Genomic DNA, 23,940 nt, shown 5'->3' with positions numbered 1-23,940 from the left:
TTGGTTATAATTTAAAGTTGAAAATCATTGTGTAGACTTTAAGGGATTGATAATACTGTAATGTGAGAGATCATTTGAGATCTACACTAGACTCACCATACAAGGTTGGTCTGAACTAGATTTAGCCTGTGATAAATAAGAGTTGCAGTCTTTGTGTTGGTGTACAGTTACAGCCCCTTTTTTATTATATAGGAGAAGGAAGGAAGTATGAATTTGAGAGTTATGGAGCTTGTTGACTCTGATCGGATGTTTTTGTCACTACTGAGTGAATCAGATTTGGGCCTGCCGATTGTTGTTTTCATTCATCAATTGTCGGCTCAGCACTTAAGAGAGTGATTAATAAGTTGAAGCCCTCAGTTGCTTTTGTCGTCGGTCCCTCTCAGAGGTCGATCATCGCTTGGTAATGTCTGGCTATTGTTTGCTCAATTCCTGTTTTTGAACTTTGGTGCACACGTGTGTGCAGTTGTGTGCAGTTGTTTTAAAAAAGTAAAAATGATTGTCCGCAAAGAAGCATTGTACCGAGAACATTCTGTCCACTGACTTCAGGGTCATGTAAATTCATACAAGTTTTAAATTAACTGACAGTAGCTAGTTCCATTCAAAAATCACACTGGAAACAGATTGGGTCATTTCATATGTAAAATATAAAACATGTGTATTACCTGTTTTGACAGGTGCTGTGTACTTACTTTGGCAGGTGAGCTACAGTAAAAGGTCAGTTTTGGAAAGCTGAGAAGCACTCACACATGTTTAACAGACAAGAGATAATGACAGTTTGTATCATGTCAGTTCTGCTGTCATCAAAGCATTATAAACCTGCAGCTACAGGCTTTGCAGAAGAAAACTTGTAGCGCGTACTATATAACTGTATCATGTGTGTGTCCTTAATCTATCAGCAGTGTACACATCATTTACACACATACAGACTAGCATGGTCACGGCTTCTTAAAATGTGCTCCTGGCAAATGGAGGCTGGTGTCATGCCCCACCTGTTAACGGTTTTTGACGTTGTGTCAGGAGGCCGTGGCTACATTATGACGTTCTTTTCTGGGGAACTGCTTCCAAAGAAGCTACACCACATCTTTCACACCAAAGAAAGGACTCTTATTTCCTGTGTGTCTGTGTGTGTTCTCGCACCCTGAGGCTGATCAAGGTCAGTAGTCAGCTGGTGTTTTTTGGAGCAAACAGTGGAGTTGTCAAGTCAGAGTTTCGCAGAACACACCCTCAGTCTGCTTTGTACCAGCCAAGCAGCAAGCAAAGTCCAGGAGAGAGAGACAGGGAGAAAAAAAGAAGGCTCCGTGAACTTGGATATGAGAGCAAAAAAAAAATTAATTATATTAAGGTATGTGAGTTTAATGGTGATTCTATGAAAAGAATTGGAGAACATTTGTGTTGCAAAATCTAACTTTTGAAAGTGTCTTTGACATAAGAACCTTTACCTGAAAATATACAATACTACAAGTGATTTTAATGTTAAACTTACATTTGAAGGACTGGGAGCTACTGAGACAAATCTGTGGATGTGTGATTTGTGTCTGTGTGGAGTATATAGGCTGAGGCAGAAGTGTGCCAAAAATGCCAAAACACATAATGTATATACAAAGCTATGTACAGTACATCTTACTCTGTGAACAAAAACCTCGGCAACAATCTGCTTATCCTTTTTAATTTCTTGAAAATGCTTCTTAATTTTGAAAAAGGCTACAAAGGTTAGGATGGCTGTTTGTTAGTTTAAAAGGTGACATTTTGGTTATGTATTGCAGTGATTCTCAGTCAGGGGTACTTTTCTGCAGTTGCCAGGGGGTACGTGAAAAGATTGGAGAGTAGCTCAACTAATTTGAGAAAACAGAAATTGTGATTTGGTTAAAAGAATATATCCACATATTAACATTAAGTCAGCTGAACGCTACATGTTGCAATTATGTAAGAGAGTGTGAAAACTAGTTGGCAAGCGAGCACAGTAGTTTAAACAGGTAGCCAAACATAATGACTTAACAGTTCATTGATTAGCTAAACATAATGACGAAACGGTTATAATAATTAGCTAAAAGTAACGTTAATGAATAAATGGTTCCAACACTGAGTAGTAGTAGCCTAATAGGCTAGTATCAGTATGATTGCTGACCAAAACCGACCTTAACATTGACAGTTCCATTGTAAAATGAACAATGTCCACTTTTATACACTTTTATATAAAATAAAGTGTTATGCAATTGGAACATACAATGGGAATCGAAGACAGGGTATGCGAGTTCATCCAACAGGGCTATGGGGGTACCTTAGACCAAAAAGGTTGGGAACCACTGATTTAATGATTTTCTTTGATCAGAAAGATATCATAATATAATAAAAAACTGATCTATTGTTGCTTTATAAGCAATAATCAACCTCTCTGCTGTTGGAGGACTTGTTTAAAGCTTAAGATGGAGGAAATAATGAGAGGCATGAATATAGAAGGCAGAGAATTTCAAGGGGACTGTACTAAAAAATGAACCGTGCAAATTAAAAGAGGCCTCACCTATGTGACCTGTCAGAAGTAAATGACATTGACTTTATCTTAAGAGAACTCCAATGTTGAGGAGTGGTAAAAGGCAAAGAAAAGAACATGGACAGGGTTGTAAGATTTTGATGGAAAGATAAGGAGCAGGTGTAAAAGAGATCTAACCTAGAGATGTCTGCCAGTCTTTTTATAGCAAGTATGTGACCTGTTGGCAAATATTAAATATCCACTGGTGCAAGTCCAACTATGTAAACATAACATGCTGGGGCTTGACTTGAGATGGCTTTTGATTTATAACAAAAAAAGACTTAAAAAAAAGAGACTTAAATCTGTTCAATTGTGTCAAATCATCTGTCTGTTATTGCACCTTTGTGTAGATAGTTTCAGCCTTTTGGTACATGTGTGTACATGCATGCTTGTGTTTTGCATTTGCATGCATTCTTGTTTTCCGCTTTTTTTCAGAGTGTTACACCCACATAATAGCTTGTCTTTGTTTCCTGGACAACTATAGAGAGAGATAACAGCTTTCAGGCACAGAACACTGCTGTAAAGTTAGTTTACCGCCTGATCAAGCCACATTTCACAACACAACACAACACGAGACCTTTCTTATTAAGTGAAGTAGATGCATGTTACAGTGCAGCAGAAGGCAAAGAAATTAAAAGTTTTCACCTTTTATGACAATGCAGCTGTCTCTTTTTCTCCTCAGTATTTCTATTATGATAACTGGAATCTTAGTGCAGCACATTCTGCTTGGGATTATCTGCCATTTATTGACAGTCAGCAGTAAAATTGTGGCTAATATGTAACTACCGTTGCTACAATGAAGTGGATTAAAAGGTCAATCTTGAATGTCAGTCTTTGTTTGAGCTGTTGTTTGGGCACAGAGCTGCTCAAAAAGGTCCATATAATGAAATTATTATTTTTTCCCCTGTATGATAATGTAGGAATTGGCAGTTATAGGTGGCATATTTTTGTGGTCTTGTTTGGGTCACTAAAAGGCCCAAAATGCATTGGTTGTGGAATATTATGTGATCTTGGACCATTTGTTCTGCTTTAGTTGATGGATAACTGAAAATGTTTTTTCTCTACAGAAGAAAAACGTCTCGCAGAGACGGAGAGCGTAGGTATATGTAAGGAGCTAACATAGGCACAGGCTAATTATTGCTAACTAAAATGCTAGTTAACATTAGTAATTAAACTTAAACAGCAAATTTAAGTTAAAACTGCCTGCGAGCTTCTCCTGTACCATACGGTAATTCCTCTACTAGCCGACAGTAAGTTGCGTGGTTATGACACAATCGTTAGCCTATTTTTGCTATTTTATGCTAACGGAAGGTGATGGCTTGGTAGCATCAAAATGGCGCCAAAGGAGCTACGTGTTCCGGGGAGAGGCTTACCCCCTTGCCCCCCCAAGCAAACTCTGCGTATGAGTCAGACTCATCTGCTGGCGATGGGGGACCGAGACGGAGAGCTACATGGAAAAATATGCAACATACAAGCCACTTTGAAATTTTGCCGTTTTCATGAATACAAAAGTTGGGCGACCCCCTAGACTAAAAAATGTTGGGTGATCCTCCCCTCAACAAAGAATAAAAAGACATGACCTTCCCCTATTTTCCTCCGGTGGTACATCCATAAATACTGAACGGTCCCTTACTGAGAGGAGAAATGAATAGAAGGGAGCGTGATAAACATGCTGGGAGCTCCTCTTTTCATGTCTTCCTCTCCTCTTGGGTCTCAGCAATATAACACAATGTGACCTAAATGCAAAGGCCTCATATGTCATAGGTGTTATATGCTTTTTATCCATGTGTGTGCAAATGAATTGTAACTGTATATGCACTTTAAAATTGATGGATAGACAATAAATATTTTTAAATACTTTTAGATGTTTTTGGGCACTCTTGACTTTTGTTAAGTAACATAAATTAAATCAGAACGTGATTTGCATGTATTTGTGGTTGTAAGCATATGTTTCAGGGCAGAAGTGTACCTGACACTCACCTCACACACATTTCCTGTTACAAGGAAATGCAGAAACAGGTTGTAAGCTAATGTTGTGGGAAAGCCTCTAGTGGCAAGGCTCCAAGTACTACTTGGATATTGCTGTATTTTAACCTTTTGTCTAAAAAGCAACGGTGAGATGCTGGAAAGAAAGAGGTGTTACTAATAAAGCGAAAGCAGAAGTGATGGTGTGTGGTAGGAGGTGGCAACCAGACTGAAACCTGAGTTGCTATTACCATTACTACCACTAATACCCTGGATCACAATTAGGCTACAGGTGGATCAAGTCATATGTTTCTGTCCTGAGTTTAAACCACAGTTTTAGCATTTGTAACACCATTAACAGTGAATGCATGAAATTAAATATATCCAACTATTGGAAGGATTGCCATGAGATTTTCTATGGACATTCACAGTCCCCAGAGAAATAATTCCTCTGACATTGATGATCCTCTGACTTTACCGCCACCACAATGTTTACATTTAACATAGTCATAGTGAGCATGTTAGGATGCTAATGTTAGCATTTAGCTCAACACTGCAGCTTCACAAAGCTGCTAGCATGGCTGCACGCCATTTCAAACCCTTTGTTTTGACTGCCTTGTTGCACTTTGTGTCTTATGGTATTATGTGGCATAAACTCCTCTTAGAAGCTAAAATTAACCCTAAATCCTTTTCCAGATGCATTTACCTAGGTATGTTCGCATCCATAATATGTTGTTGGTAACATTAGCAGCTGGCTCTGAGTAAGGTGACATTTTCAGCTCCTCCGTAATTTAGAATGTTGTACTGCAACAATGATGTTCTGTTTTTTAATAGCTGTCCTTAATTAATTTGTATTTCTGTTTATGCTGTGAATGAAGCCCTAACTACTATAGCTATCCAACTAACTAACTAATTAAGTCACTGTTGCATATAGCTAGCGTGCCATGACAAGACTACTTTGCTCAAATGGAGATCAAGATAAAGATCTGAACATCTTTAGGTGTTTACACAACCTTTAGTGGTTTGTTGTGGTGTAAATCAATATATTGCAAGTTCTCTATCTCTAAAGTATCCACACGTAAATGCCCAAGGGAATAACCATGCACACCCCCACACCCCCATCCACAATCTCTCCCTGTCGTACCCCTCCCCTGTCACAGCCTTAATCAGCCCAGAAATCCAACCCCGTTCACTGTTGATCCCTTGTTACATTTCACAGAGATTAGTAAACAGTACTTTATGTAACTCATCACATCGTCATGGCATTGCAAATTAGCTTAGGGAGTAATGGTATTGGCATTGGTCTATTGTCAATGAATATTCTCGTTGTTAAAACTCAGGAGCAGCTTGACTCTGGATAACTGAAAAAGATAATTTACACAGAAGCCTTTAATGAAATCTGGATCGAGGAGAAATTAGGATTAAGCAGTACAGTTTAACCACAATGTAGTGTCACGTAGTGTAATCCCAACTCTAAAGTTACTGTCTTCCTGAAGGAGTATTTAAAACTCATGCTGTGTTAAGTTTAGCTGAACCTTCAATGTAAAAAAAGATATTGTGGGCGCCGTAAACACATATGCTTACCTAAATCATGAACCCAAACACCTCAGCACAGACTGAAAACAGTGCCAGCCTGACCATACTGCAGTAGAGCCTATCCTTTGGTGCGTGTGTTTATTTAAATATGTCTTCCCTGTGTGGACTTGGGAGACATAGACACACAGGCCCAAGCCTTTTGCCATCATACAGCTGCTCAGTCTCCCTCAACTCTAAAGAACATGTTGGGCTTTAACCTGAATGAGGCCTGGGGTACCACTGTCTCAATTTACACAGCATGATTTTGTAAACTGGAAATTCTACCACATACGCCGTGCAAACATCTACCCTCTTCTATTTTAACCTCTCTTTATCCCCTCAATTCAAAGCCTGCCCTTCATTTTTCCAGCTCCCGGGCAAAGTCAGAGTAATGCCTGTTGGAGCATTATCAACACCTTCCTCCCTACCAGAGATTAAGCAGTTGTGACATTGACCACTGACTTCCTGTGGTGTGCACGCATGTGTGCTTGTGGGGGATTAGTGTGAGCCCTCGGGTTAAGTGGACATTACACACCACCAAAATCGATTGCCCACTTGCTGAACTGCAAATTTCATTGAATAAGTGGTATGTTTTATGTTTGTTTTTTGTTTCTTTTCTCCCATTTATACAAGAGTATATTCTGCTGGGATAAAATACCAGTAAAAGCTCTGGAGTGATGCCTCTCTTGTCTCTGGATACCTTTGGTCGTTCACTTCCCGACTCATGCTGTGAAGAGGAAATAGGACAGGCGTTTTGAGTCAGATTGTCCCATTTCCACAAATCAATTATAGCATTATAAAGGCTGCTATGGTGTCATTGTGGTACACTGCTTAGATTGAACTCATGTTATGTTGTTTCACTCATCCAACAGGATACCACTGTCTATGAAAAGGAAAAGGACATCATATCTGTCGTAAGTATTTGTATATTGTTGCCTACTTTACTACAAGTCATTTTAGTTTCCCTTTATTTTTTTAAGGATTGATTGAGATATTCTTGATAGTAAATGGTGGTTTGTTTCATTCTCTAGTGCCGTCAGTTGGTGTCTGTGTGTGATGAGATCCTAAATTCCAGCCCTGAGGCGCTTCTTAGCCTCACTGCTAAGCTTGAGAGTTTCGACCTAGTGCCTGTGTCACCTGGTGATCAGCTGGTAAAGCCTTCTTGTTCTTAATAACTCCCTTTGTCTTTATCAAATCGTCACCTTCCTAAAATAATTGCCTAAGTCATTTTTTAACAAAAATGATTTTGTTGCCTAAATCATCTCCTCATGGTGCAGGCCACCTCTGGTAAAATTGCCTACATCCTCAGTTGAACAGGTTATGTGATTCTACACCTTTAGTAAAATTGCCTATGTCAAGCATGTGACTTAGACAGTTTTATTTTGTGTTTTCTGAAAAACCTGAAAAAATGACGTAGGCAATTATTTTAGGAAGGTGACGAAATGTAGAACCAAAGAAAAGTATATTTTGATGCTAGATGCAAATTCTATTTCTATATTAAATGATAACACATTTAGCATACATTAACTGCACCAAATATAAGAAAGTTATCATGCTATATGTAGATTTAACTGTTTGACACAAATCCTACAGAATTTAAAATCTGAGGTTTTCCAAATACGGTCTGGGGACCAGTTGTCCAACCAAACTATTTGGGTAATCAATTGATTTATTGCTCAAGAAACATTGTTGACTATTACCTAGTCTCAGCCTTTCAGCTGGAAAGACTCTTATCTGACAGTGAATGTTTATGTTAATATGTTTTGGACTTTTGTTAGTCAGACATTACCTTAGGGAAATTAACACAATTTGGGCAATTCATTTTTTACTTTTTTTCATTAAGAAAATATTAATGAGATTATTCAATAATGAAAATTATAATAAATCGTTGGCTCACTGTTATCTCCATCCGTGTACAATTCTGGGCCATTGGCTGCTGATCTGCCACTAAGATTAACATAAAAATGTTTTAGAAACCGTAAACCAACACTAAGATTTAGTATTATTTACATTACTTTTTACTCCATCAGCTCATTTTTAAACTCTTCTTCCAGTAAGAGTTCTGCTTTTTCTTTACTTTCCTGGTTACCCCTGGATAGATTTTTTTCTGTTTGTCTCCTCTGTGCAGCATCTTACTATTTCATTATTACCATCATTATAAAACCTCTCTCACCATTCTATTGCCTCTTATTTTCTCTCACTTTCATTTTCAGTATTCATTTTCTGCTTTCATCACTGCCTGCAGTTTTCCATCATTTGGTTCCACTCCTCACTTCCTTCATCTAACTCAAGGTTATTCCTGTACTCTGTTCTATTCTTTTTACTCCTCCAAAAGCTTCTACAATGTCTAGTTGTTCATACATAACTTTGTTTCTTTTCTTCTCTTAATCCATTATCCTTCAGTCAATACATTCAGTACAACAATTATAGCTATCTTCTTTGCTTGTTATCCACATAATAAATTGTCCTTTTCGTTTATTTCTAAAGTATACATTTGTCCAATTCCCTTCCCTCCTTGTGTACTCAGCCCATTAGGTAAAAGTCTCTTGTGTTAGATAGTAGCAGTCCAATTTTTTTGTGCTCGCTCACTCGGCCATCCTAATCATCTCTGTATTGTCTTAAAAGCGGATTTTCTAGTTTCACTTCCATCACCCTGACACTGAAGTCCATTGGCGCATAATTGTGCGTCTGGTGGCAGCAGGTGTGTAAAAGGAGTGGGTTTTAGCTAAACTGTTGGGAGTAATTTCACAATTTTTCCAAAGTAGAACAGGATCATTTCAACGAATGTGCTTAAGAACTAGCAACAAAACCTAATTAACCTCAACTGACAGAGAAATTGATTGAAAAAATGAGGTCTGTTGTGTGTTTACATGCACAGCAGTAACCGGGTATTAAGTGAATAACCGGGTTATGCCAGTTCTTCCCATATACATGTGCCGGGAAGAATGAAGGGAGTAACTCTACCTCCGGTATAGTAGGTGGCGCTCTGCCAAAATTGCTTGTTAAAAAAAAAAAAAAAATGTAGGGCCAACAATGCCACCTAGGTTTTTGATGAGGCCTAGGACCTCTTAAAATTATTTCTAAATTAAAACATTAAAAGCCAGGTTCTTAAAATCAGGGGTGAGCAGAGCCAAAAACACACTAACCCAAGGTTTAAAACTTTACAGACATTTATTTAGATAAAAATAATAAAAACCCAAGGCCTGAGAGGGGACGGTTGTGGTAGCGGGAACTGGAATTTCCCCGTGGAATCCGTCAGTGCGCCCATAGATATGCCCTGGGAGGTAGGATCACACATTAGACATTAGCCGCTTTCCGACCAAGTAGTTATAGGAACATAGTTATAGGAAAAGTCCACTTCTAAGCAGATCTACTAACTACTCTCCCCCAAAACCGTTTTTCTATTTGCATTCGCACTGGCCAAGTGGCCATAGGGACTATAGGAGGGGTAAGGGAGCGATGCAAGCACAGCAACGGTCTTTATAGCGTTAAAATCAGAAAACAAATACACCAAAAAAAGTATGAACTAAATACTAAATCTAATGTATATAGCCTATTTGTCATAATTTAAACACGTCTCCCCCACCTCTGCCTTCTGTGTGTGTGTGTGTGTGTGTGTGTGTGTGTGTGTGTGTGTGTCGGCCAGCGAAAAGACCACAGGTTCCAGTTAATCTTATGATGGACATGTGTTGTGATATTTAAACAAACGAACCGTCAACGGCGAAATCCAAGCCTCTTATTTACGAGACCGGTCTGAGAGACCTCCATCTTACAGCGGGGTCTCTGAGCATGACTGACCGAGCGACGAGCTAGCGGCCGGGGCAGGAGCCTGCTGGCTGTCGCCTCACTTCATGGCGCTTCTCAACTCCCAAAACTTTGAAACAAATTGTCAATTCTGCATCATTTTTTGCAAGAATGCCTATATTTGAAATCGAAATACTTCATTTCTGTCTAAAACGGTCTCAGAACTGAATTTAGTGATGAATAAGATGGCGAAAACTTTCCCGTTGTTGGTCTGTCTGTACCGGAAACCCGACCCTCGTTGACCTAGGTTCCTATGCTGAAAAGGGAACAGCGAAAAGACCCTGCCCTGAAGTAGGAACTGAAAGAGTTACAGGAACTGCGGTCAGAGGAACTTAAAAATCCTCAAATTGGTCCAGTCAGAACACGAGAACAAAAAGGGTTCTAGGAATTTTATGTTCTAGGAACTGCAAAAATCCCTCCGGTCGGAAAGGGGCTATTGTCTTCTATCACACTCACCTAAACCGCAGGAGGCTTTGCTCCCCAGTCCCGTCGTTCTCTTATACCACCGTATGTTGCCATTTACTCCTGTCTTCTGTCTCTCTTCTGTGTTGCTAAATCACATGCCTCTTTTTTTTTTTTTTTTTTTTTTTGTCTGTTTCCCTCATTCCCAGGTGAGTCGCATCAGTGCTAATTGGCACTGGGTGTGGGGCAAGGTTAAGTCAGCATCTCTGTACACAATCGACACTACAATATAAAAGCATGCAACAGTAACACAATAAAACAAACCATGCAAAAGAATAGTAAAAATAAGAGCACTGCAAAACAAGCAAACACAAAATGTCCTCCCTTGACCTGCTCACATTATATCTGCTTTAAACTATTTATACATGTTTATGCTAAATGGGGGGGTGGGGGGGGTATGCTGAACCATAGGGTCAGCTTTGTGTAAGATGTTATAACTTCATTACATTTTGAGGTTTACATTTGAATTGTATATGTAGAATTGTATTGTATACTTCTTCATTGTATTGTGGTGAATTGTATAGCTACAGCTGAAAGGACCTGGATATTTTTAACAAATAAGTTGATATATTATATATATAATAATTAAATATAATATGTTGTAATTATGAGTAATGGGAGGAAATGGTTTTTTATTAGACTCTTTTTGCTGTGCTCTTTTCAGTTCAAAGTTTGAATCCATTCATGTTTCTGTTGCCATGTAATACGTATTGATTATGTGATCTAGGCTTTCTGGGGTGTGATTAGTTGGCTCTCCCCACGTCCATTATGACTCAAAATAATCTATCAAGGCCGGCTGAGGGGTAATTACAGGCTGAACCATCAATACATCTGGAGACAGACATCAATATCTCCCCGCAGACTCCATCAGCGATGACAGTGACATGATAGAGCAATGTTTACATGTCCATTATGGTGAATCATTTTGATGATGTGTAAAATTAGCTTTCTGTATATTGCTAATATGTAGGTTATCAGTCTGAAATGTATCTCTTTCTCCTTCTTTTTTTTTCTCTTAGGGGATTGAGATAACGTCCACCGGCTCCATTAACCACTATGTGACAGGAACTGCTGCTGAGGTCAGACTCTCTTGTTTACTTGATCACTGATGACTCAGCCCACAAATCCACACAGAGTTAACCATCTCTGTGCTCTTAACCAATCCTTTTAGGAGCAGCGTGACTCAAACCTTTACTCCTTTTGAACTCCAGACTATGAGGTTAACTTCAACTACAGTTTGTCTCTTTGCAAGAGCCCCGTGAAAGAGAGCTGGTGGGGTTACATCAATTTCATTTCTGAACCGGCTTTGTCTTGTTAAAAAGTGCGCTGATAAGTGTAAGAGGTAACACGCTGTGACTCTGTGGCTCAGGTCTGTCACATATTTCTGCAGGCGATAACACTTAAACACTCGTTTCCACGTCTTCTATTGAAACATTTGGATCTGCTATTGCACTTGTCTGTCAGGATTTCTCCTCTAGAAGGAACTGGAAGTATATTTTCACTTGTGAAGAGCAAAACTAAAATAGAAGAATGATCAGTTTTACATCAACTCTCTTCTATGTTTGTGACAATAAAATTTGATTACAATCATGTTTTTTTCTACTATGAATTCTGCTCTGCACACGTAGTATGAAGTATAAAAGTTTGATTTGGATTAATTTATTAAGGAAGCATGAGCACTGGAAAAGGCAGAAATCCTCTTTGAAGTACTTTTGTGTGACACATTATTTTTAGCTGTTGGCTTATCTTTCTTTAACTTACTGCTTTGAAATGGAAACCAATCTGAGCCCTTGTGATGCAAATACACTGTATTTAAAAATATATTCTTGAGGCTGCTTGGGCCAAATGCTGCTGACTGCAAACTGAATGTAAACAAAGAAACATCTTACAGTACATGATCCATCGTGGCTTACAATATTTATGTACGTGCATTAGTCACAATTAGTTGTCCCATGTGTTATATTTATAATTTACGAGTTATTTGTCAATTTTACTGTTAATAAGGTTACAGCTTCACTTTTAAATTGGAGATAATCTGATGAGACTATCAGACTAGTTACTTCTGAGTGATTTGATAGTCACACTTAGTAGCTGATTGTTATACTGGATGAACCCAGTAAAATAAAATCATCCCATAGAAGGAGGAGAGATACATGATTTTCTGAGAAAGCCGAAGATCTGTTGGATAAAAGTGGGCTTATAAAATAAGCTCTGAGCGATGGAAAGATGGAGGAGTGTCAGCCAGGATAAGGAGGGCTTGTGAAATGAGAGCAAGGGCAGCTCTCCTGTGGGACAGATAGATGGAGATGTTTTTGTTCCATTATGTCAACAGCAAAGTACTCTTGACTCCCCTGCTACTGCAGTTACATCACTAACTGCTAAGAAGAGACGTGACCACTGGCCACAAACACACACACACACACACACACACACACACACACACACACACACACAGGCTGTGTGCATGATATTTGTTCCGCCTCAGCCTCACAGGCTCACAGAGAAAGTACCCATACAATTATAAAAACAACCTGGGGTACTATTACTGCAAGGTGTCCACAAAGTCAATGTTCCATTTCACTGATTCCCATTTGGATTTCCTCAGGACAACATTAGGCGTGGGTGATATTATGATACCGCAAGACAATTTACATTTTATTAATTATTTGCCATACCAAGTTAGCTATTCCTTTTAATACTTGTAGTTGTATTAGATAATTGTAAGATTTTTGAAATTTTTGAAAAGACATTTGTCTGTTATTCCCACTTATTTTATTCTCTTACCATCAAATCTCTTAAACAATTAATCAAATTTCCAGAACATTTACTTTATGACTATATATATATATATATATATATATATATATATATATATATATATATATATATATATATATATATATATATATATATATACATACATACATATACTGTATATATCATTCAATATATTCAAGGTTCATTCCATATATTCAAACTTCACATATGTATATATATTATTTTATTCTCTTACCATCAAATCTCTTAAACAATTAATCAAATGTCCAGAACATTTACTTTATGACTATATATATATATATATATATATATATATATATATTGATATAAAGTTACATACAGTGATTTTATTTCAGGGTCTTAAATTATTTCTAGCTTCAAAAGTTTGCAAGTTGTGATTAACTGCCAGATCACAAGAACAACTATTACAGTTATTGTTCATTTTTGGAAATGTGCTATATAGCTCCACAGTATGTTGTCAGTAGTCACAAATATTTTATGTGATATGACAAAAAATAATATATGTCAAAATTGCCATAATATACTGTTGATAAACAAGTCCATATAACTAAAAACAAACAAACAAAAAAAAAACTTCTACAGCCACAAAACATGTCAAAATGTACAATACTGCAAAAACCAATAAATCTCTACCAGATCATTTATTGCATGTCACAGTGGATAAGAGCACAAAAAAGTAAAGTAAAACAAAAATGACCAAAAGTTATTTAGTAGGAGTTCTTATTTGTGTTGTTTTTCTCTTCTTTTTTTGCAGCCTTCGAATGATGCCTATGTAAAGATATTGGCTGGTGATGAAGTGATTCAAGTCAACGACCAGATAGTGGTGAGTGTTACAAAATATACAGTATGTGTTGCACTGCTCCATAGCACTGTATATGTGGGCTCCTCTCAGTCTTAGGCTTTATGTCTTAGCTCCAAAGTAACTGAGATAAACCTCCGTACAGTTACTGTTCCTGCAAAGTGTTTCCGTGTCTGAAACAATAACCTTCAAAGAGAAATAATCATCTGTTTGGCTGCATCAGGTGGGCTGGAGCAGAGCTAACCTTGTAAAAAAGCTGCAGGAGAATCCCAGCGGAGTGACTTTGGTCCTGAAGAAGATTCCCGAGTCAGTGCGACGCAGAAACCCAGTCCGGCTCTCCTCCACACAGGTCAGGGATCTCTAAAGTCCTCTTCCACTCACCTCATCACTCCATCAACTATACCAACTTCTCAAGTAGAAAATGAAAAGTCTGGACACGCTGTATACCTTTCTGGTTTGCAAAGGAAACTGTGCTCAGTTGCAAACCAGCAAATGTGGTATGGATATATGAATGGATAATGACCATAATGATAGTCATACATTTCCTCTATACCAACACTTTAGTCCATGATCTTCAAAACTAGATTTTCCTGGTCCTGTTCAAAAGGAGATTCTAGCAAAAAACAAAATATTTTGCACAAAAATTATCTAAAAAGATTGATTGGAAGAATAGCTGAATTTTCTGTATGTGTTTGCTCTAGCCATCACTTTATAATCTCATGAAATGTAATGTACATTTGTGTGCATCATTACATCATTTGCTGTCTCATCCATGTGTCACACACATTATCTTCACCTCCAACCCCCATTTTGACAGGACATTAGGAAAAACTGCATATCATCACAGTATACCAGCATGCACAATTACTCACAATTACCACACAGGGACTTCAACATGTCTAAGGAATGATATTATTCTTGTTACTCATACTATTCTTTAGAAGCATGTGGGCTTGAAAAATGTTTTTGGAAAATGTGTAATTGTTTGTGAAGCCATTAGAAGAAACACCAAGTCAACTGCGTTATTGTTGCATACAATTAAAATGTTCTACCACTTAGTTCACATTTAGCATAGTTACACCCGGGGCTGAAACGTCAAATCATGCTTCAGAAACTGGATTATTTACATAGTTTATGTCAGAGGAACCCTAAGCTTCACTGTCATGAGAATCCCCTTTTCAATTTCCTTTTAACATCTCCTGGGATCCGTTTCCATAAACATTTAGTCTCAGTATTCACTATGGCGACTGTTGTTTGTCTTTGAACTACACACTGAATTACATACTGAATCTGAGACAAGCGCACACACATTTCACATTTCACACCCCCTTGTGACTATTACCATGTTAATCTCAGATTGAGCTGCAGCCGTAGGGTGAGAAAATGCACATAAAATGATGTTATTAGCTCTGCATTTCTTTTAGCGAGAGCTTCACAGACTGTGTATGTATGTGTGTGTTTGTGTCTGTGTTGTTGTCTCATCTCCTACAGAAGAGCCACAGAAAGAGCATATGAAGCTCCCCTAACCCCTAAATACACACACAGTTTAGTGTGCACATTCACATAGTTGATTTCTTTTCAGAAGGAGGAAGAGGAGAAAGAAGAGAGGACCGAGGAGGAGGAAGAGGACGAGGAGGGGAATCCGAGACACTCCATATTTGAGAGGGTAACAGCCTCTGTCAGGTCCCTGTCTTTTAGGTGAGAGCATGCTTAAGCTTTCCCCTCTATTAATTAGCTATCCCTTTAAATAATTCTAGGAGCACAGGTCATTGTGGGTATTGGATTTTAATTTGTTTTTTACAAACCTGAACCTTCCCTTTATGATAATCTCCTCTTCCCTGTCTTTTAGGTGAGAGCATTAATTATCTCTTATTCTAAATTAGCTCTATTTGAAATGAGCTGTAATTAGTTGTCTTTTTAGGTTCTCAGCCAAAGAAAGCCATAGAACTGAATGATTCAAGCGACCAAAATACATTAATGCACCTTACTTAAAATAGGAAATGTGTGTCACCTTGAGGAATTGATCACGTAGTAGCATTATGGAGCAATGCTTTATATTTTGTGCACATGCATACGGGTGAGATGATACACATTCCTTCCAATGGTTTCACTCTATTCCACTGACCAACAGGTGGCAGTAATGTGCCAAGAAATGTAGCAATGCACCAGCAAAATGGAGGGTAGAAGACTGCTAGCAAACAATAAAATGGCAAATGTTTTATGAGGAAGGAAATGCACTCACCATTTTTTATAGGCTTCAGCGATACATACAAAACCTTTTGTTTGAGAAGTGTTGAATGTAAACAGAATTGTACGTGTTTAGAAGAAAACTCCAAAGGGTACCTTTAATTGTAAAACACCATACATGATCAGCATGTGCTAAATGAAAAGTGAATGAAAGAATTCCTTAGAAGTAAATCATCTTGCCGTACCTGAGTCTCTCTTCTCAAATACAGTGTTTTAATTTGTAGTATAACCAATACAAAGCAATCTTTTTTAGAAGTGTTATAACTCTACATCTCAGAGCAGTTTGGCCATAAGTTTGTTTTACTAAACTACTAAGGATTTACTCAATAGAGCTGAACCTTCCACAAACCCTTTTGACCTTTTTAATCTGCCAGGACCCGGTAGGTTTGCAATGAAGACACACTGCGAATGTCATAAATTCGCCCACGTGCACCCAAAACCTACAGCTGACTGGAAATTAGAGAACTGGAAGAGATGAGCAAAAAAATTTATAGATGAGGGAGTTTTGGAGAGATGAAGAAAGACACAATCAAGGGGAGGGAAAAAAAGAAAAAAAATGGGAGAAGGGAGGAAAAAGAGTGATGGAGAGGCAAAAGGAGTCCGTGAGAGCTGATGGAGAGCAGGCAAACTCAGACAAATGGAGGGAGTAGGCGGGGATGGTGCATTAAGGTTGTAAATAATCCTGTCACATTGTGACACATTACTAACTCCAGTCTAAAGGAAAGAAAAACAAGTAGACACTTTAGACTACTGGCAAACAGCAAAGAGTCATATTTCAGCTTTTTAAAAGACAATAAAGGTAATTTATACTGTTTTAACTCACCAGTACAGCTGAATCTCAAATCTCAGACATTACAGCCACTCAGAAGCACCCGAATGCACCATCAGTGAGTTGTTTTGATCTGTTTCTATGTGTTTCCCACTGCAGGAAAGCCATTCACAGTGAAGAGGTACATCAGCAGCCTATGGGACAGGAGGAATCAGAGAGTCCATCTCTCACTTCATATCAAAGCCAACGAGGGGGGCTGTCACTACTGTCAGCCTCAGGTAAGAAACACAGGTGGGAGCTCGGGCCTTTGGCACCAAGAGAGCATCTTGTTTCAGTTGTTGAAGCAGGATATTGGACAAAACATAATGCAGAGAGGGTTTTACAGAGACAGGTGTTTTTTGTTAAACAGATATGAAAGAATTAATAACGCATAAGCCCTCCAAATATAGAAAAAAAAAGCTAAATAATGTAAAGAAGGGAATCCATCATACACCCTCTGCAGGTAATAATGAAAAAAGCCTTAAATACATTGGCTACAATTAGGCAATTTGAAATAGACCTATCGCCCTTAGATCTTACTGTAAGCAGTGTAGACTGTATAAAAGAGGATTACATGTAGATCATTGACTGGTGACTCAAATTAATGTGAATTATGATGGTGTGTTGAATAGTTGTACTGTCACTTAACTGTCAACACAAATACTAGAATTTTCACTTCTGGTTTATGCGGGTAATCACATTCATGTGTGTTTCTCAGGGGAGTTTGAGAGTTTGGAAAGTTCAAGACTCTCCCCCGGACTAAGACACGACCTGTCTCCGTCACCCAGAAGTCTTTCTCCCTTTGGATTTGGGTCATTCAGAAGTCCTTCACCTCAGGGAGTGGACCAGGACACAGCCAGCATAAGTTCCTGCCCTGAAATGGTGGGACACAGGGTGAGAGAGAAACTGCCAGACATATTAAACATTTTGAAAATTTTGAACCCCACTGTTGATGTTGTCCAAACTCCATTTGAATTTAACACAGAATAAACTTTATTGGCTTCTCTTTTCAGGGCAATAAGGAGACACAGAAGAGCTCTACAAAAGGTAAACGCTTATACTGTAATACTACATCAATATAAGCAAAATACTCCACTGCAAAGCTTGTAGTCAAGAGCATCTTCGTCAAGTCAAAGTCAGTACCAAAACCAGGTCGTATAGAATTGACGATAAGCTCCATAGGGGTTTGGACCAAATCAAGATTAAAACAAAAGCAAATGAAGCCCTAGTTTAAGAGAAGAATAGGGGGATTGCATGTCCAATGTTAGTAGAAAATGTGTTTGTTGATCTCCATCGATTCTTGCTCTTCTTCTTCTCCTTCCCATCCTTTCTTCCTCTCAGGAATGTCGACAGCTATGAGTCGGCGCCGTGTGTCCTGCCGTGAGCTGGGTCGACCCGACTTCGATGGTTGGCTGTGGAAGAAGAGAAAGGAGAGCAGCGTCTTCCTTGCCCAGAAGTGGCAGCGCTTCTGGTTCGTCCTCAAGGGGCCTTCCCTTTATTGGTACACCAGCCCACAGGTGGGAATAACACTACGACAATAGTTACTCTCTCCAGAACCAAATAAATGACAAGTACCGTTGAAACACAAAGATAATGTTAATGCTGTTGTTTCATTGTATTATGGTTTAGTCAATAGTAATGACTAATTTAAAAATTGATTTAGCTTATTTTCCTTGAGCCAGTCTTATAACATTATTGAATTGTGTGTTTATATGTGATTTCTTTCTGCAGGATGAGAAGGCAGAGGGTTTCATCAATATAGCCAGCTATAACATAGAGAGCGCTGGAGAGCACAAGAGAAAATAGTAAGTATGAACTCAATAAATTGATCATATTCACAGGCTTTTTAACAGTTTATACAGGAATATGTGAGGATCTGTAGTTTGTTGATATTATGAAAGATACGATGCAGTAATCAAAAAGTATTTCAATCTTTTAGACGCCGCTGAGTAGTTTGAAACAAAAACTTTATTGTCCCCGTGCACAGTGGATGATCTGTTTTGGCGTTATGCAACAATCTGTAGTCACGTACGTGATGCAGGGAAATAAAAACCTATTTTCTCTATTTTCAAAATCAACTGAAAGAAAAAGCGCCTGTTGTATCTGAATCTGAATTCATAGAATCTCAAAAGAGATGAGGAATGAGAATTTTTTCACGAATTTGTTCACGTCGTCTTGACTTTTATTTTAATTCCTCTCATGTTTATGCCTCTCTCTCTCTTTGTTCTCTCTCCCTACAAGCGTGTTTAAAATGTGCCACCCGCGATTTCACAACTTCTTCTTTGCGGCAGAAAATGTCAGTGACATGAGCAAGTAAGTTTGATTACAATCTAAGGCCTTGTTCCGGCTGTCTGTCTTCTCTTTCTTTCTTTTTCCAGATGAGCAGATGAGCCAAGTGTGTTTGATAATGCAAGTTTAGCCTCCTGTCCCACATTTCTTTCATAAATGTTCAGCTCTAAAATGCATCTGCATAACAGTAGACTCATTCATAATTTGCAAACAGAGTGAGAGGTGTTACATACTTTAACACGTGCTGGTCTGCACTGCCCCCTACAGTTGGCTTTTCCAGGATCCTGTTCAGTGGTGTCTTCTAATGTATTGCAGTGGGTATACTGTACTGTATATATATATATATATATATATATATATATATATATATATATATATATATATATATATATATATATATATGGGCCAGAATGGCCCTCCACCAGGGAAATTATTTAGCCTATGCAAAGATGAAAAAAAAACAAACACAGATTCTAAATATGTCAAAAATATAATGGAAAGTATGTCGTTGCGTGTCATTGAGCATTTTTAAGTGGGTATATGGAAATCCAGGAGCTTTCTTAGTGGGTATACTGCATATACCTGCGTATCACGTAGACTACACCACTGATCTTGTTTTAGTACTGTTTGAAGTAATGATCACTTTTGTTCAAATTTAAAGCTGTGGTAGCATAATCTTAAACATTACTGAAACAGAAATTGCATTTGATTTGTCTGTGTTGATACATCGTGTCTCTTTTCTCCAGGTGGATTAACTGTCTGATCCCAGCCATACAGAAGCACAAGAAGTTCCACACAGGCCCAGATAACGAAGAAGGTGGGCAAACATTCTCCTTATATTGTTTAACTTGTATTTTTGTAATTTTAACCATTAAAAGTTATGCGATTAAAAATGCATTTAGTGGTTTCACTCACCCAAAATGTCTTGCAATATGTTTGGTGCATATGTAGTCTATTTTATTTGACTTGCGATTTTAGGTTTCATAAATAAAACTGATGCACCATGAGGTGTCCTGGTGCTGGCGCCAAAATGATGGATAAAGATTGTAGTGTTTTCTCCTCCGAGTCCGTTAAGTTCAACATCACTCATACCATGGCCATTTATAAGAGAGGAAAATATATATCAAAGTCATCTTTTTAAACATTGCAGTCTTATTAATTCATGGTTATGATAATTACACCAGGCAGAGTTAACTGGCAACATAGGACGAAGCATAATTAATGTTGCTATGGTTACCTGGAGTTTATTATGTGATTTTAGTCCAGCCAGACAATTGAAAAGGATCAGAAATGGTATCTGTATACCTGATCTTTTAGTATACTGTGATATGATGTATAATGGTGATATCATTAACACCTGCGTTTATATGATGTATAATGGTGATATCATTAATTTAACACCTGCATTTATATGATGTATAATGGTGATATCACACCTGTGTTTATTTCTGAACAGAATGTTACAGTGAGACTGAGTCAGAAAGTGAGGGATCACCTTCACCCCGCAGAAGAAATAAGGTTGCCACAGTAAGAGAGTTTACACGTGCATAAACACACGACACACACCATTTGGAGTACCATTCAGATTATTATGTGTCTCATTGTGTGCCTCAGAAAGTGCAGTCCCACACTCTGCCTCGCCCCAAGGGGAAGACAAGGGTGCCATTATCGAATACTGTGACAGGGGGCAGCAAAGCAACAGGTATGTACTGTATAGGCTAACTGTCTCAGCTCTTTGCTGCTTTCTTATTTTCTCTCTCTGAATGAGTTATCTCTTTAAGCTGTCGTCCCTCTGATAGTGGGGAATTCATTTTCACCGTGACATGTTGTTTTCTTGAGTGCACCCTATGGATGTTTTAACAAATGATGTTGTCAGCCAAACCCCCACTGCTCTTTTTATGCATTTAATTCTATCTTTTTTCACATATCTCCCTCCATCTTCATTTGCTCTTCCCTGTCTGTGTCTGCCTCCCTGTGAGAAGGAGGACCGGTGGATGAGATGGGCATGATGTTAAACAACATAAAGGAAGGAGGGGTCTCTCTGATTGGCCACGATCAGCCGTTTACACACGACCACTTCAGGAAATCGTTCATTCGACGCAACAAGAACCCCATCATCAATGAGAAGGCGCACACGCTCCGGGCCCTGCAGAGCACCCTTAAGGTAAGCAGAAAAGTCCTGATGACACACTGACACAGGTCAACCACCTAAACATCAAGTAGTTACCATACAGGTACTATTAATTCAGCACTGGCCAGTGTGTGACTCATCACGGAAATCACGGTGAGCGAGTGACTTGTGATTTTCTTTCTTTTGACTGGAGGACAAGGAAATAAGAATTAACCAATATTAAATAACTGTCTTGTACAGGACGTTTGTTCTTCTCAGACAGTCAGAATCAGGAAGTTTCATATTTGAGTATATCTGCATGGTTATTGAAACCCCTTCTCTCTACAGGCCAAAGAGTTGGAGCTGCTGCAGATCAACAAGATCTTAGAGGACTCCGATCTGTCAGCTTCAAAGTATCGTCAGTGGAAAAAGCAAAACGAGGAACTAGTTCAAGAAATCGAGAAACTGGCGACACTCAAGACATCTAAAGGAGTGGACGACGTGGTGGTGCAGGACAAGCCCGCTAAGGAGATTGCCTTGGAAACCGTCGCCAAGAAAACAGCCACCTCAGAGACAGAAGGTGCATACAGAGTGAGCCTTAGCGACGGGGAGCAATTAGTGGACGCGGAGCCGTCTGATATTCTCCTGGAGATCCCACCGGGTTCTCCGGGCAACAGTCCATCGTTAGAACTCTCTCTGGGGTCGCTCCAGGATTCAATAAATAAACAGCTGAGTGAAATGGCAGAGACCGGAGAAGCTGTCGAGAACTACTTCTACATTTAAGAGAACGGTGAAACAGTTGCTCTGTTTACTGGATCATGCAAATGGAAGAAGTCGGTGGTGCATGTCTTCTGATGACATTCAACAGAAAGGATTAGATCAAACTGCCATATAATCAGCACTTTAATCAAATATGTCAGTGAAAGGCATCAATGCAGATTTAGACCTAGATTTGGTCACAACAAACAAATATGACAAGTTTACAACAGAGAAACGAACAACTTGCCAAGTGTCTATCAAAGTTCAGTCTGCATTTATGCGATTCTAAGGCCGTCTCGTTCTTCTAATAATAGAAAGTAGAACTTTTCTTAGAATTCAGTGAGAATTTGTAATATAAGTCATGCCTCTTGTAATGTGATATGTAAATACAGTTTACTATAAATACTGTATGTATTTGTTCATTGACATTACCTTAATATAAGGTATACATTTGAAATATTTTGCACTGAAAATGTGCTTCAGAAACACTGTTGTAGCCCCTTGTTGGTCAAGGTGATGTCCTTTATTTGTACATGTTTTAACCTTCTAGTCCCTGTGGAGAACACTGCGTAATTAACCACATATAGATCTGTATGACAGTTCTGGCTCTGTGTCCCTTTATTGCCCAATGCTGCCATGAATGCAGCAAGACAAGTGAAGACCTCTCCAATGCTGAGACCCTTTCACTGTACTGTAACATTGATCGGCTTAATAAAAAGGGAGCGTGATGATCACTGAAATGTGTTGTGAAGTTCCTGTTGTGGTTAAAGGTCGGGATGACTGAATAGGGAAGTGACTGACAAACCTTGAAAGCAGATATAAAATAATTTTTTTTAATGTTTTTTTTAATTGTTTTTATTGTTTTGTTTTTTTATTTTATTTGTGTGTTTTTCTATACAAGAGCTTTAGACTCAAAATTATAAAATGCATGCCTTTATGTGTTTATATGGTTATTTGCTCTGATATGCATTGCCAACTGTGAGACCTTATACAGACAGGTGTGTGTGCCCTTCCAAATCATGTCCAATCAATTGAATTTACCACAGGTTGACTCCAGTCAAGGGATAGAAACACCCAAAGATGGTCAAGACAAACAGGAGGCACCTAAGCTAAATGTCAAGTGTATTTTAAATACATTTGCAAAAAAATAAAAATCCTGTTTTTGCTTTGTCATTATAGAATATAGAGTGTAGATTGATGACTTTAAAATATCTTAGCATAAGGCTTCACCAAAACAAAATGTGAAAAAGTGCCAAAATACTTTCTGAATGAAATGTATAGTTTTACAGCACAGAGTATATTTATCGGTGCAGGTATGAGGAGAATCACGCACAAAAAACACAGAATTTCAAGGACATACTTGTTCTACTAAAGTGCAAAGTTAAATTACATTTTATTGTATGAGTCAATCCATTTTCCAAACTTTTCCAATGCAAGACTCCACTAATTGCCTAGATTTACTGTTCTTTGTTTTGTCAACCATGACACATTAGTGACTCAGATTAGTGCCAACTTCACTATATTGACCTCCTGGGCTTAATTAGATATGTGATTTACTGTTAGTCGCTCACTGAATGCCGTTCTCATCAGGTCATGATCTGGTCACAACAGGGCACTTTCTGATAATTCAATGAAGTGACATAGTCTGCTGTGTGTTGGCTGAGATGATATAATTGCTTCTCAGTCTTGTGGGGAGACAGGATCTTTAAAAAAAAGCTTTTTCTATTGAAATCTACGCCTGCTTTTACTCCCAATGGCACGTAAAACAGTATTACTAGGATGCAGCACACAGTGAT

General features: G+C 38.4%; 1 protein-coding gene across 6 annotated transcripts in view; it reads left to right on the top strand.

Moving 5' to 3' along the window:
• cnksr1 (connector enhancer of kinase suppressor of Ras 1) overlaps positions 1-22,884 on the top strand; it is a 29,016-nt gene extending 6,132 nt beyond the window's left edge. For 3 of the 6 annotated variants that reach the window (XM_028565879.1, XM_028565874.1, XM_028565880.1), the window contains 17 exons: positions 6,940-6,981; positions 7,099-7,218; positions 11,353-11,412; positions 13,887-13,955; positions 14,155-14,280; positions 15,514-15,629; positions 17,107-17,225; positions 17,705-17,880; positions 18,000-18,033; positions 18,328-18,503; positions 18,718-18,791; positions 19,228-19,299; positions 20,022-20,092; positions 20,732-20,802; positions 20,890-20,977; positions 21,255-21,439; positions 21,734-22,884. In XM_028565879.1, the coding sequence (XP_028421680.1) occupies positions 6,940-6,981; positions 7,099-7,218; positions 11,353-11,412; positions 13,887-13,955; positions 14,155-14,280; positions 15,514-15,629; positions 17,107-17,225; positions 17,705-17,880; positions 18,000-18,033; positions 18,328-18,503; positions 18,718-18,791; positions 19,228-19,299; positions 20,022-20,092; positions 20,732-20,802; positions 20,890-20,977; positions 21,255-21,439; positions 21,734-22,168 (2,034 nt within the window). In that variant the 3' untranslated portion in view covers positions 22,169-22,884. The remainder of the gene's footprint in view (positions 1-6,939; positions 6,982-7,098; positions 7,219-11,352; positions 11,413-13,886; positions 13,956-14,154; positions 14,281-15,513; positions 15,630-17,106; positions 17,226-17,704; positions 17,881-17,999; positions 18,034-18,327; positions 18,504-18,717; positions 18,792-19,227; positions 19,300-20,021; positions 20,093-20,731; positions 20,803-20,889; positions 20,978-21,254; positions 21,440-21,733) is intronic. The other 3 variants (XM_028565876.1, XM_028565877.1, XM_028565875.1) reach the window with 3 other exon arrangements.
• Positions 22,885-23,940: the final 1,056 nt, after the last annotated feature.

The sequence above is a fragment of the Perca flavescens genome, chromosome 20, assembly GCF_004354835.1.
Source record: "Perca flavescens isolate YP-PL-M2 chromosome 20, PFLA_1.0, whole genome shotgun sequence".
Classification (NCBI taxonomy): domain Eukaryota; kingdom Metazoa; phylum Chordata; class Actinopteri; order Perciformes; family Percidae; genus Perca; species Perca flavescens.
Note: the sequence above shows the minus strand (reverse complement) of the source record. Positions and strands in the feature narration are given on the sequence as shown.